This window comes from Chenopodium quinoa, unplaced genomic scaffold, assembly GCF_001683475.1.
Source record: "Chenopodium quinoa cultivar QQ74 unplaced genomic scaffold, ASM168347v1, whole genome shotgun sequence".
Taxonomy (NCBI): domain Eukaryota; kingdom Viridiplantae; phylum Streptophyta; class Magnoliopsida; order Caryophyllales; family Amaranthaceae; genus Chenopodium; species Chenopodium quinoa.
In genome coordinates this window covers 5,111,480-5,127,292 of record NW_018743920.1, presented here as the reverse complement: position 1 = coordinate 5,127,292, position 15,813 = coordinate 5,111,480, and the positions used below count along the sequence as shown (strand labels likewise).

Genomic DNA, 15,813 nt, shown 5'->3' with positions numbered 1-15,813 from the left:
GGGGAAAAGAAACATTGATATGGATAAACAGATAGATCTATGTATATTTTAGATTCGAAGTTGTTCTGCAAAATTTTAAGGTTGATGGTAATCTAATATAAGATGACAACATAACAATTTATTATTTTATTGAGATTACAGTGTACGTTGTCCATACCTATCCATCACCATAGTGATAATTACGCTCCACAAGTTTCAATTTGTGTACTCACAGAGGTGTCATGTTTACCGTGACATTATTTTGATAGAATATACGTCAAAAGCTAGAGTTGATACTACAGTTAAAGCCCAAATTTGATTTATGTACTCTATCACAATTTATCATATAGCAATATAAAGCTTCCACTAGTTTCATCTTGTATGCTCCTAAGTTTCAATTTATTGAACATAAATAATTGAACTTACTAGGCTTAGGCGTTTAGCAACCCCCTCTATAGTTATTTTCTAAATTCCAGTTTTGTGGCCAGGGAAAGCTTAACATGTAACTTAAGGACAATTTAAAGAATGATATATACTTGGTAATTTCTTTAAATTATACGTATGTTTACAAAGATTCTAATAATTTGTCGTTGTTAGATGATGTTGTATAATCCAAATGAGCAGTAAGAGAATCTCGTTAAGAGATTTTCAAGTCTGCGTACTAACACAATACACTAATAACTCTAGCCGTGGCATATTGTACTGTGTAAGAGTTTACTTGCATGTGAAAGCAAGAAATCTAGAAACTACTAAAGTGAAGTATATACCTTACCTCCAAAAACTTCTCTAATTCAAATCCTTCTCACATCCCAATGTCAATCAATATGTTCGTTACCTTTCCCTCCTTTTCCAACTTTATGGACGGCTACTTTATGTCTTTTTTCCACCCAAAACTCCATACTTTACAGCCATATTCCTTCGTCTAATACCCCCTCTCTTCCCCTATATAAACCCCTCTTCACCATTCTTAATCTCCTCCACTCTTTCATCATTCATCTCTTGGGTGTTTCTTACGCGTTAAGAACCACCAAATATGGCTAGTAGGAGTACCACCTACGCGTATTCAAGCCAAATGTCATCCCAAAGACCGATAGCCATGGCATTAGCATTAGTTTCAGCCGTGGTGCTATCCCCATTGTACACTACAAAGAGCAACGATACACGATATGACATAAGATGGAACTCTGGCTTTGTTCTGCCTATGGTTCTTGCAGGACTTATAATCGCGATAAAAACTACCTCATCACCATCATTTTCGTCAATGACAGGAGTGCGAAGATCTATCTTGTCATCAGATCCTTCGTCGGTTTTTAGGGTTGGGGGCTCGTCGTGGGGGCTTGCTGGGGTTCTAGTCATGTTGATGCTTGTATTGTCCTGGCAAGACTCTGTCCAACATTTTCTTTGGAAATGAGAGGAAACACTACTGTACTGTGGCTAGCTGCCCAAATGCCTGCTACTATTGTGTTTTCTGTTTCAGATCAATAAATCTGTCTATTTTAGTGACTTCATAATGTAATTCTAAATTTATAATAGTTCAGTAATATACAGTTTTTTGCAGAATTATGGAAAATTGTTAAATTGATCATTGATCATGCTCATTTTTATTCTTATCAGAATTCAGAAGCCAATTATATTTCAGTGATCAGATCATCTGAAAGAGAGTTATGATTTGTAGCTAATACGGAGTTTAACTCGAAAAACAAAATTTTATCAATCATGGAATTAGAGAACAACTCTCCGCAGCTGACATGCATATGGGGGTTTCAGTAACTACTAGCCAACATAACGATTTCAAGAGAGTTATACCAATAAGAACTTCTGATTCGTTACAATAAGGTCAATACTACGCCCAGTATGGGCAGTATCAATACCCATGTATATACACTTCTATTTATATAGTATATACACACCATCTCAGTCATTAGTTAGACGTTAATATCTAACTGACCATATAATCAGATAGCAATTTCCTCTCAGCAGCTGACTAGCATACCCTGTGATGTAGTATTCAAGCCTGGAAGAGTGTCAATGTGTTATCTATGTCACCAAACAAACTGGAACAATAACCGAATCATATAGAGGAAACGAATAATAAAGACAATGCCACGCAATGTGTGGGAATATCATTTCTTTTTTCAATCTTTTCATTTCTTCAATTAATCAGATTCAGTTAGCCACAATTATATACCCACAATACAAAGAACATAAATTTTTTCTGTACAGATGATATATTTACATGAACAGATTGTGTTATTCAACCGTAGTCCTACAACTAAAGATACATCAGCATTCATCGTCAACTACTCCAGCCAACCACACTGGCACTTGTGACAGCAGAGGCAGGTTTTGATACCGATAGACCTCGATTGTACATGCGCTGAATCTCTTCCCTGTACTCAACCAGAGACTTGTCAGGAATGGCTGGAGTTAGCTCAATCACATCTCCCATCTTCAGCTTGCACGTCGGATCACTAACAGGATGATGGTTCAGCCGAGGCCTCAACTCTTCCTTCATGGGGAAACCATAAGTCAAACGGGGGCTACCATGGCCTGTCTTATCTAATAGATCCATCATGGTGGAGTTTGTGGGGAATTCACAAACAGACATCTGCAATGAATGCCAAACTCGTAAATGAACAGATCTGAGAACTAGCAGAGAAATAACGGAATTTCAAACAGTTTTGCAATGACAGTAAGGGAACTAAAGCGAATAACAGTTCCAAAAAAAAAAAAAAAAAAAAAAAAAAAAAAAAAAAAAAAAAACCCGCAAAAGAAACTAAAGAAGCATACCATCAATACAATCAAAATCCAGGTCGGTAAATATACCAGCTCTCTATTGAGGTTCAACCTCTACTGGGATTCAAGTATCCCAAAGAAACAGGACAGAGATGGAAAACACGCACATAAGTAATATGGAAAAGCTATAGTTTGCCCATGGGCCCCATGTAATGTAGCGGGAGGACAGGGAGTTTTGAGTGAACCCCCTGTCCTCCCTCTGCATTACATCAGCTTAGAACCCCCTTCTAAACCAGACTATGTCTTCCTTCAAATGGTTCAGACCACATACTAAAATAATTGCTAAGATGACACATGATATGGAAAGCTATATTCGGCTATAGGCTCAATGCAATGATGAGGGAGGACAAGGAGTGCCAATATTAGCTTAGAACCCCATTCCAAACCCCTATGAATAGCCCCTTGCAGTCTCCTTCAAATTTTCAGACCACATTCTAAATTAATCACAAACATGGGAAACACAAGTTATTGTTGTCCAAAGTAGAAAAGATACAAGGTGGAATATCAAAAATCTAACCTTTTCATTCTCTATCAAGATAACAAATACAGGTCCATCTTCATTAGACTGAGCATTGTAGGAATATGGGCACCCTTCAGCATGAGTTGGGAATTTACAGGGTGGCTTGAGGGAATCAGCATAGTTGATTGATGGTTTATCCTTGTTCATTGTCTCACACTGCCAATTGACCACCCATCTAGCCCACTCCACCATTTGAAGCACAAAAGAGGAGTGTTGAGATTCACCCTCCTTATACCTCCAGTGCGCAGCAAATCCATACTCTGCTTGTAGATGCATTTCCCTAGTCCGTATTTGAACTTCAAGTGGAACCATTCCTTCACCGACCACAACTGTATGAAGAGATTTGTATCTACAAACAACAAATAACATAAATTAAGAAATGAATTGGCAAATATAATACTACGTATTTGCCTTGTCATACAACTAACAAAGAGCTTACAGTGCTTACCCGTTGCATTTTGGACAATGAATATAGTCCTTGAACTTTCCAGGTACTTCAGACCACAACTGATGAACAACTTTAAGTGCTCTAAAACAGTCTTCCTCATTCTCAACAATCAAACGCAACCCATGAATATCATGAATCTGGTCCACAGTCAGCTTCTTCCTACACATAATTGTATATACAATTAGCCAAATAAAGCATAGATAAAGGACAAATGCCCACCATGCCAGAATAAGTAAAAGGTCTGGCAGACTACAGAGAAATCAAACAACATATAAGGATCAGAGACAGAGCATACTTTGACATTTTGCGATGAATGCTGAATAAGCTTTTGTGACGACCAGACAAGTCATGGTAAGATATATCTTCACTCTTGAGAGCATCTTCAAGTTTCCCAATCTCAGATTCAATCATTGCTTGATCAAATGACTTCATACGCTTAGAGGACAATTCATTATATTGATTTGGATATAGATGTTTGAAACACAAGTCTTCAATTTGTTCTTTCCAAGTAGAGATACCAAGTCTGTTAGCCAATGGTGCAAAAATCTCCAATGTCTCCTTTGCAAACCTCTGCTGCTTGTGAGATGGCAATGCATCGAGTGTCATCATATTATGCAATCTATCTGCCAATTTAATCAAGACTGCCCTAGCATCAGCCATAGCAAGAAACATTGTATGCAACCGATCTGCTTCAATGGTTTTATTTGCCGTATTATTTTCACGTGCAAGCTTGCTCAAATGGCTTAGTTTTGACACCTGAAATAAGCCACATTTATAAGCCACCAATAGAACTAATTGCAGCAAATCCTTATGCCTACTGCCAAGTTGGTCACATTTCACGTTTTCAAATGGCAAGTGCACGAGTGCAGACAAAAATGTCAAAGAATCCACCTTATGCAAGCTTTAAATAAAATATAACTGTCCTGCAACTACACCACGCATTAAAAAACAATACATCCTTCTCAATTATAGGACTTTCAGATGCTTAGGCATACATCACCTAAGCTACCCATGGAGATCATTGTATACAGCAACATAAAACACACTTTCTAAACACAAAAGGGATGACTACAGAGACAACTTGTACAGAGAAATGCCACTCAAATGCACTCTTCCCATCAGTTCTACCCACTCGCATAAGAGCAAAACAGAAAAAAGTTCAGACATGTCATAGCTCACAAAAACTATACTTGTATACAGCAAATACCAATACGCAATGCAGAAACAAACAGAATCATCATAGCTGATTAAAAAAAGTACAGTACTTGCATCTTTGAAGTCTTACCCCATGAACCAAATCAGCCACCCCAGATCCAAAGATGCTTAAAATATAGTCATACGTTACAAAAGAATCATCAATTGTGTCATGCAATAAACCAGCAGCAACAACAGTCGAATTCGCCCCGATGTTCGCCAAAAGCACGGCAGTTTCCAAGCAGTGATGCAAATATGGATGCCCACTTGCTCTCACCTACACAAACAAAAGCCACAACATTAATTTCATTAACAAATATGACCAACATTACTTTCTAATTTGCTATAATCATGTTAAACTTACACAAAAAGAAAAACTTGAACAATTCAAATAGATTTCATATGATCCAATACTAGATAATTAGTTTTTGAAAAATGACAATGCATTTCATATATTACTAAAAATAGAAACTTTTTACCAGCTTTCACACTAAAGTTTCTTCATCAGTTCATCCTCAAATATCAAATATAACAATCATACAAATTTACATAAAAGCATAAAAAAATCGACTGCAGATTAACATTCAGTTTTTCTCATTGAATTTGAACAGAGAAATAATACGAAATGTAACACTATTATACATCAAAAAAAAGGGGGGATGAATTACCTGCCCTCTATGAGCCTTTTCAGCCTCATAAAACGCCTTGATCACAAAATCTTCATAGAAAATTTTATTCCTGATTTGAGCACTTGCTAACAATTCCTCAACACTACCACCAAACACAAAATGATCTTCCATATTAAACGTAAGTTCCTCCACATCACGATCCAAACACGACCCCAACGAATTTCTCACAAACCCATTTAACAACCCATTCGTCGTATTATTAACCCGAAACGAACCCGAACCCGAACCCGAAAACGTCCCCGAAGCGACGCTATTACAGCTACTGGAAACTGAAACCGGACCCTGAAACACCGAAACAGGGCTCTGAAGATCTCGCTTCAACGAAGAACTCAACGACGAGCAATTCGAATACCGAAATGAGCTACTCAAATTGTTGTATTGATGATGAAGATGATGATCATCCAATCCTACCTTCTGAAAATCCTCATTTACTGAAGTAGGCGAGTGTTTCAGAAGACATGATAAACCGCCGATTATCGGCCGTTGAGAGCTTGATGATGAAGATTGCGAGCTCGTTGAAGGAGATCTACCGCTGAGATCGAAATCATAAGAAGATGAATGAGAATTGATTGAACATGGATGCGGTGTAGAACACACGCTACTCGGTGGACTCGCATACAGCGCAATCGTTGAAACCGCCATTAATGGAGCTCAAAAAACTCAATTTAAACCGAAATTTGAGCTGAAATTCAAAGATTTTTCTACTAATTTTCAGATTTTTGAGCTATATATATATAATGAAATGATTGAAATTAGGTAGATCTAAGATGACTTATCTTTTGGAATTAGGGTAAAAACAAATGAAGAAGAAGAACAATCAAAAAGTCAAATTATAACAACTAAAATGGAAATTTACAGTTTTCCGAATCGAAATTTCAGTATGAATCTAAATTTTTTAGCGGCGATTGAATTTGAAGTTGAAAATTGAAGAAAAGTCGATGTAAATTGGGGGAAATTGAAGACAAACCCTAAACCTAAATTTTAGGAGAGAGAAAAATTAGAGAGAAGAAATGGCGTATGTGTGGAGAAGAAGATTTGCTTTAAATGAGGGGGTATTTTTTATTTCATTTAACTTTTTTTTAAAAAATTATTATGAATTTATTTAAATAATATTTAAATCAACAATAATGGTTTCTACGATATTCAGATACTTTGCTTGCTTGTTTAATCTTCATCCTCTTTTATTTTGGTTGATAGCCAGGAGGACGGAGACAGTGTAAAGACCAAATTGCCCTTGGAAAATACCGTAATTCACGGTTGATTTGATAAAAATATTGATTTTTTTTATTAATAATAAAAGTATTTTTTTTTTTTACGGGAATAATAAAAGTATTACTCGTATTGTATTTGCAATGATTAGATTAAGAATTGATTAGAGTCCAATTAGACAAATTAATAGATAAATTATATGTCTATCTCTTCAAACATTTTTTTTTCTACATTAGTTTTATATTGGAGTGGATAAGGATAAGTTAACTCGCTATAATAATGGAGGAGGTAGTGGATAAGTTAAGCCGAAGTAGTAGTTAATGCTATTATTTTATTAATTGCATTGAAGAGACCAAGAGATTGATTCTCATCACCCATTCTTGTGACTCTCTAAACACTAAAAAAAAATATTAATTGTATTCGCATGAAATTATTTATATTGCAAATAATTTGGAAGATATTCTTAAATTAAATAGTTGCAAAAAAAAAAAAAAAAATTAAGAAAATGAGAGAGTACAAGATATATGTTTGTGACATGATTAATAAATTTTGTCATAAAACCTTTCATAATATATAAGTGCTACTCAAAATAAAACAACAATAAGGATAAGCATAAGATCACACCTATGATTTCACATTTATTTGATCTCTAATAGTGCATAGACATTTATATCTCTAAAAATGTTTTTTTTTTTTTTTAATATTTGCCCCCATTTGATTTCGATCAAAAGCTTTAAATTTGTCTCTTGAATTCCCTAAATTGATTTAAAAAGTTATGTTCATTTTCATATTTAAAGCTATCTTTTACTCTCTCCACTTTCTTTTGTTTTAATTTTCCTATTTAGAATTTATGAGACTTTTATATATCTAGATCAAACTCGATTATTTTTTTTACCGTTCAGTCACTAAATCAAATTAAAGTAGTACAGACTAAAGTTTGAACATTGCACAACAACACAACGTCCAAGATAATTATCGTCTATATACAAATAGTTTTAATAAAATATCACACAAACCAGCGTAGGGCATTAATGCCATTCGGTAATAATTGTTCTCAAAAGACTAGCCATATCGCACACATCGCGCACGTTGAAATCCCTAATTATCTTCAAATAAACAACTCATACGAACTTGCAATTGTACAAAGTACATTTATTAACATTCTTACATATATATGTATGGCATTTTGTTGTACCAGTGTATATATATATACTACCTCCGCCCACGAATATCTGCAACATTTGCCAAATTTGGATGCTTGGAGTATCTGCAACAAATTTTTTTCTTTCCTCTTTTGGTAATATTTAACTATTAATTACCCACTATTACTCACTTTTTGGTTAGTGGTCCCCTCCACCACCTATTACCCACTACCTAAAACCCACTACAAATATTTGTGTTCACACTACAAATACCAAATATACCCTTATTTTTCAACACTTAAATGTTTAGTTTATATAATATCATCATATGGGTAATTTTGTATTTTTACTTTTCTCTCTCATTAATTAAACCCACCCAACTACACTTAATATTCCCTAAAAGTTTTACCTAGGAGTCCACCCATTTGTAATTTGTTGCAGATATTCGTGGGCGGAGGTAGTATATACTACCTTTAAAAGCATGATATTCGTGGGCGGAGTATATATATATATCTTACTTCTACTACCTTTAAAAAAAGCATGATTATTTTGATGTTAGCTAATTGGGGGAAAAAATAAAATTAAGTAGCAAATAACAGTTTTTAAAATTTTATTTTTTGTTATTTACAACCTAATAAAAATTTTGTATTTTACCAAGACTTGACAACATTTGTCTATCAATCTATAAAATGGTGGCAAAAATCCAAATATCTTATCAAAATTAAAAAAAAAAAATCCAAATTTTTTAACCCTGTAAAATAAAATAGAAATTATTTAAGGTAGTTAAAATTAAAAACACAATTGTTAAAGGTGATAAAAGAAAAGAAAAAAAATATATACGTCTTCTATTTCTTTATAGTTGCAACACTTCTCTTTTCACGCTTGCCGATGTATGAGTTAATATTTTTAATTACCAATATGTAAAAATTATAAACATTTAATATTAAAATAGTATAAATCGATACGAATCTAACAAGATCTCACATGACTATATTTTTGTGTAATACCCCTCATGATTGCTTTAAAAGGATTTGATATACTACTCATATCAACAAGATGCATCTTCCTTTTAGGGAGCTCTGCTAAGTTACTTCTCAGTTAAGCGTTTAGGAGGTCACCCATCTCAATATTACTCCCAGCCAAGCACGCTTAACCGAGAAGTAACTTAGCATATGAGCTCCCTAAAAGGAAGATGCATCATAGTATATCAAATCCTTTTAAAGCAATTATGAGGGGTATTACATTTCGCATAGCTATAAATCATCAAAACTAGTCAAAGTGGAACACATGAATAGTATAAAAGTCAAACTATAGCGACTACAAAAAAACGGAAGAAGTATACTTTAAAAAAATATTTATTCCATGTCAAATTTTACTTAGGGCCTATTCCAAATTTCTGAAAACAACTGAACTGATTGGGGCTAAACTGAACTGAGCTGAAATAAATTGTTTATGAGAGAATTAGGAATTGATCTAAACTGAACTGAACTGATTAGAGCTGAACTGAAGTGAATTGAAATTAAGCTGAGCAGAACAAACCCTTACTAGATTAAAAGAGAGAAACAATGAGTATGACCAAATTTAATTAATTCTGTTGTATGAATTTGTTATAAAATTTTCATTTTATACTGGTACAATGTATATTTATGATATTAAAAAGATGGAGTTCTAGAAAATTTTCAAAATTGTGAAGCTACTCGATTTATTTGGAGATGCTTGATTGCTTGGCAATCACATTTTTTTTTATAATAATAGCTTTATTGACATTGTGAAGAGAACGAAGAGAACGACGAGACATTGTGAAGACGGTCTCATACAAATTTTTGATAAATATAATTAGTTTTACAAACTAGTCTACTTTACTCAGCTTTCCGGAAAAAAAAAACTTGTCTACTATTAGTATGAGTGTATGACCAATTCCACTAATAATTTCGTTTTTCTTGCATGTTTTCTTTATAAATTGCATTTTTTTTATTATTCCGTATGAATGAAGTTATTTAAGGCTGAATTGTTACAAAAAGTAATACTAGTATCAAATTGTAAGTTAGGCCATAGTGATGTTTATTAACTTTTCTAGAAGTTGCCATATGACTCATATCTTAAGAATATTTTCTTTTGAAAAGCTAAGAGTATAAGTGTATGTTAGTTGTTGTTTAAAAAAATTACATGTCGTTAAGTAAAACAAAAATAAGCTTACTCATAATTAGAAATACTGCAAAAATTGATATTGGTAGATTTAACAAACCATTACCAAAAATTTAAATTTAAAGTCAAATTGTTTGATTCGTATCACTATTTTTTTTTTTTTTTTTTTTTGACAACGGTTTAAAAAAATATAAAAGGATTACAAACTACGAACCTTATTAGCTCCTCTATTACAAAGAGAATACATTAAATTAAAGTACTTCCACATTTGATCTTGCTGGTTGAATAATCCGCCATTTTCCTTTGAGCATGCGACGAGGAACACACCATTCTATTTATGTATTGCACTTTCCTTTGAAATTGGAGAATGCATTGGACGACGAACAAACAATTTATCGCAAACATATTAACCAGCCGAAAAGGACACCAAGTACCTATAACATTCAGTTTGTGTTGTGTCACTACTTTAATAAACACTAATCATTCATAATAATTTCACTTTTTCACATTACTTATCACTTGTATATCGTATAAGAACACTAATTCTAGCTAGTTCTTGTGTATCAACAAAGTTAAAATCTACATCATACTTCGTATAATGATTAATATATACTAGTACAAATTAAATCTACGAGACTTTTAAAAATTGCACCACAGATGTATACAAAAGCAGGTACATATCTTGACGTATAACTAAACATGTTATGGAAATCAAAGCAAGAGAGTACTTGGTACTCTTTTATAAGGAAGATGCATGGTAGATTGGTAGTCCATAGTCCAGTTGCCAAATTGGCGGCAAACAAGTTGTAAGGGCATATGCATATGGGACCAACCAAATTTGTCTAAGTTAATGACTTGTGACAAAAGAAGATTCTCCTAATTGCGAGGGAAACAAAGAAGAATCCCTTCAAAGATAAAAGTATCCAACCAAAATATATACCACTACTATTGGGGTTTGTTGTCGATTTAGCTGAGTTTTTAAGAAAATTCCAGGATTTTTCATGCTAATTGCTGCCGTGCTGGCTAATGCGTGGCTACTAGCTAGCATAAGTGTCGCTTTTACTAGAGTATGTGATCTTCTTTTGGCTCTTTTATTAATTATCATGCCCAAATTTATTGGCTAGCCAGTGAGGGTTGAGCAATTGGTCAAATTATATTACGAATGTTCTACTAATTACCGTTATATTATATATTACACTTTGTTTAACTAATTAATTATATGTAAATTTTGTCAAAAGAAGTGCTTGTTATTTCATATATGTATGGAGTATTATACTTTAACTTTTAATATTCTCAAACTACTAACTTGACCATTAGACGTAAAGTTAAAATTGAACATTAGTTTGGCTGTTTGACAAAAAGATGAAGATGATGGTCAACTACTCCGTATCTGTTGACATGTGGAACACATTTAAATAGCAAGTTCTTTTCACCTGATTTTTGTTTAATTTAAATTATTTTTAATGAAATTAAATTAATATAGTAATTAGCTTACTTTTGTTAAAATGAAATTATTAATTTGTTATACTTCCTCCGTTATTTAATTATTGCACCACTTGCTTTTTAAAGAAGTTTCACAAATATTGAACCATATTTATTTTATAAAACAAAATATTTGTATTTACACTGTAAATACCCAATATACTCTTACTTTTAACATTTAATTGTTAGATTAATGTTTACATCACATGGATACTTTTGTACATTTACTAGACTTAATCAATGGGCGGGTCGGACCTAGCTTCGGGCCAAAAATTTCATGCCCAAACCCGCCCAAAATGGCAGACCGTGCGGGCTTTTCAGGTCATTTTTGAGCCAGACCAAAAAAGAACTAAAATAGCATAAAAAGACATTCCCAAGCCCGCGCAAAAATTTTAAAAAATTGGGTTGGGCCGGGTCTGACCCGATTTTGGGCCGAAAAAACCTGTTCAAAACCCGCCCAAATTCGGGTCGGGCTATCTTTAATCAACTCTAACATTTACCCCCCCCCCCCCTCTCTCTCTCTTTTTCCATTATCAAGATAAGTGTGCCCAACATATATGGTGCAATAATAAAATAACGGAGAAAGTATGTACTTCCTCTCAGGGGCGGAATTAGGGGTGGCTGGGGTAGGCCATGGCCACCCCCTTGATTTTGTTTAAACATTAATTTTGCATTTGCTATCAAACAAATTTTCACAGCTTAGTTGGTTAACATGTAAGTTTTTTATGAGATTTCTTACATGAGATTAGAGTTCGAATCTTGTTGCTCTATTTTTTTTTTCCCTCTAATCTTTTCTTGAAAAGCAAAGTCCCATTAGCATTTACTTTGTACTCACATAGTATTTAACAGCTTATTTCATAAATCTTGGTAGCAGCTTTATATATAATACAAGTATACGATAGCATATATTTGTTTTTCATGCATAAAGTTATACAGAGTAGCTAAGTCTTTAAATTTTATAAAGTTTCCAATGAAAAATATATATATATATTGGCCACCCTAATGTAAAATTTTTGATTTCGCCACTGCTTCCTCTAGAATTGAGAGAATGAAAAAAACACTTTGTCACTAATCCCCCCTCCCCTCATTACAGCTTTCCTACCTTAAGCTACCCCTCCAAATCTCTCTTTTTCTCCACCAAAAAAATGAAATAATTCCTAATAAAAGAAACACGTGAACTACACGTGTCACTGTCAGTGGAAACCTTCTCGATGCCACGTACCCCTACTAGTCTACTACCAACAACACACGTAATCAACTTAGTCGCCAACAGTAACAATAAAAATAAAATCAAATATTCCCTCTATCCCTTTATAGTTGCCCATTATTATTTTTAGGGTCAAATTTTAAAAACTTTGACTATAAATTAACGTTAATCTATAAAAGATAATTTAGTCATGAGTGGTCTTATTAGATTTGTCTCATTGCATATTTTATTAATATCACGTTTTTATAATTTTTACGTGTATGGAAATAAAAATATAGGCGTTTTAATACGCATCTTGAAAACCGTATACAGTCAAATGGGATAAAAAATAGGGATAGAGGGAGTACGATCAAGTTGACAAGAAAACAGTAAGTGGCCCACAATGAATCAGATAAATCAACGGTGGTGAGCCACGTAAGACGATAGAGTCCATGTATGTGTATGCAATGTCGACTGTTGTCGATATGTTAGATTGTGATTTGTGAGGGTGCATGCATATTCCTCTTTTTTATGGTCTATTTACTTCTAATTAGAAATTTAGAATGGTTTTGAGTCAAATCAATTGCAACTTGCTTGACCTAAAACAGTATACAGTAAACAATTGGACCTTTTATTTAAGGTTGGTAGCAAGAGTTAGAACCATAATAGTCTTTGAGGGTAGAACTTTATGTTTTTCTCTTTCTAACCATATATCAAATCAAATACAAGTGCATTAATGTATGATTTCACGATCTGTGTAAATATCTGCCTTTGAAAGATGCTTCTAGCAATGACTGATACTTTTAAGTAGTTCGTGGTATTTAGAAGAATCAAGAGCAAGCTATTAATTATTTTCAAGTTTTTTTTTTGCTATTGAAAAGTACTCGTTACACAAAGATAGTACGGAGTATAACATTAGAAGTTTACATTGTCATTAACCAACCATTTTATTAAATCTATTAATTATTTATTATTAAGTTGTTTATGAAAAACTGGTGAAGTTTTTATGTTACTTCGTACAATTTTGTGGTTAACACTTTAGTGCTCTTGGGGGGTAGTGTGATTATGCCGGACCCTTTCTATCTCACTTTAAGGGGTTTGTCTGCTTAATTAGCTTGTTCAAATCAAATTGTTCCATACAAGGCTGTAGTTAATAATAATCTTCTTTTCACTTTAAGGAGTATTAATGATAGATTTACTTAACATTTGTTATTTTATCCCGTCAAAAAAAAAAAAATTGTTATTCTAAAAATTTAATGACTAGTTACTACGGAATAATTTGTTAATTAAATACTCGAATATACTTATAAGTAGAGTATTATTTGGACAATAACCCATGTCTATCCACTCATCTCTATTAATACTATTCTTAAAACATAGACAACTAAATGTCATCTCACCATGTATTACCCTCCCTCCCTAATTTAACAAATGTTCAATTTGAATAATGCTTTAATTTCAATATGGAAAATGTGTATTAAGATTTGAACCCACAACCTCTAAAATTGATCATCAACGACCTAAATTGCGTACCAACAAAGCCACGATAAACAAAAGCATAGCTAATCATGGTGGTATGTAAAAGGGACCTCTAAAAACAAGGGATTGAAGGACATGTGCTTGGTGCTTGGACCAACAGGCCAATTGCGTGGCGTAGCAGAGTAAGAAGTCCGTACTAGTAACATAAATAGCGTGCATGCAACAAGGAAGCCGCGTGCATGTAATGAGTTGGACAATTAGTAAGCAGTACGCACACGCCTCTGCTACAATTTCCACTGGCTCACTCTCATCTCTTCCTCTGTCTTTTAACGTTTTTAACATGTCTTAAAAGTAGTTGATGGTAATTGCCTAATTGCTAATACCAAAAACTAAATGCCAAAACTATTGTCACAACAATACAACTGATTTTGCTTCAAGAGTTTATGTTTCTCACTTCTATTTGACGGTTCCGTTTTCTTGATTTTTTTTTTTTTTTTTTTTATTCAGTCTTTCTTCTACGCATACGTTTGACAATTTCGTATGGTTATTGGGCGAAGGTTATTGTCCCAATAAACACGTGGAGAATTTGATTAAATTGTAATAGAGACTATGGAGTGAAAGATATTTACTATACACTCGGGTGTTTCATGTAGTTACGTAAAGACAATACTCACACTTTTTTTTTTCTTTTTTGTATTTTTATTTTATATCATATCACAGCTCTTCTAACGTAACAATTCACTAATCAAAAGAGTATAATAAAAATTTATACAAATTGTGATTAACTTTATCATTAAAACTAAAATTTGTGTACGTACCTATGTTGACAATTTGCTCTTATTTAGAGTTATGATGAAATGAGGCAGGTATTTAAAAAAAAATCAACCATACTTGAATACAAATTTGTAATCCATGAAGTACTAGTCACAGTTAACACTCACAAAAATAGCATGTACAAGCTCCCCGAGACCCTAACTAGTAAACTCTACAAATAATATTTTCTTAAATATACTCCGTATTATAATACTAGCACATCGAATTTAAAAATACAAATACAATCTTATTTACCATGTTTTGGGAATATAACCGCTTGTTTAAATTTTCAAATTATACAAAAATCAACATTTCTCAAAGGTTGAATTTTACATGTAATGGTAATGAAATTGAAAATTTATAATAAAATTATGCGCAAATCGATATAATTAATATTTATTTATCCTTAATATTTTCATTTAAACAGCTACATTTATCATTTTCCTTAATTCATATTTCGTGGTTTGTAACAATTTGCCTTAAACATTGCATTGAGTTACTCCACAAGCACTGACTTCTACATCTATGCCTCAACCTTTTCCAACATGATAGCATGCTCTGGGCTCTGGCATGATGATGTTTCGCTTATCAGCCCAACTTGCAAAATCCATAAGTTTTATGATATTGGACTATTATTCATTCACAAGGCCCAGTTAATCAACATCTGGGCTTGAGAGAGTTGTTTATATTGGTAACATCCATCTAGTAGGCCCGGTAAAATTTTAATACTA

At 33.3% G+C, this 15,813-nt stretch overlaps 1 protein-coding gene across 1 annotated transcript; it reads right to left on the bottom strand.

Annotated features, from left to right (window-relative positions):
• Positions 1–2,071: 2,071 nt before the first annotated feature.
• Positions 2,072–6,737, bottom strand: LOC110688086 (probable GTP diphosphokinase RSH2, chloroplastic). Its single transcript, XM_021864766.1, has 6 exons — positions 5,606–6,737; positions 5,029–5,214; positions 4,039–4,499; positions 3,744–3,902; positions 3,293–3,644; positions 2,072–2,587 (listed from the first exon to the last, which is right to left on the bottom strand). Exons 1-6 carry the CDS (start codon positions 6,266–6,268, stop codon positions 2,276–2,278), a joined length of 2,133 nt encoding a protein of 710 aa, XP_021720458.1. The 5' UTR covers positions 6,269–6,737; the 3' UTR covers positions 2,072–2,275.
• Positions 6,738–15,813: the final 9,076 nt, after the last annotated feature.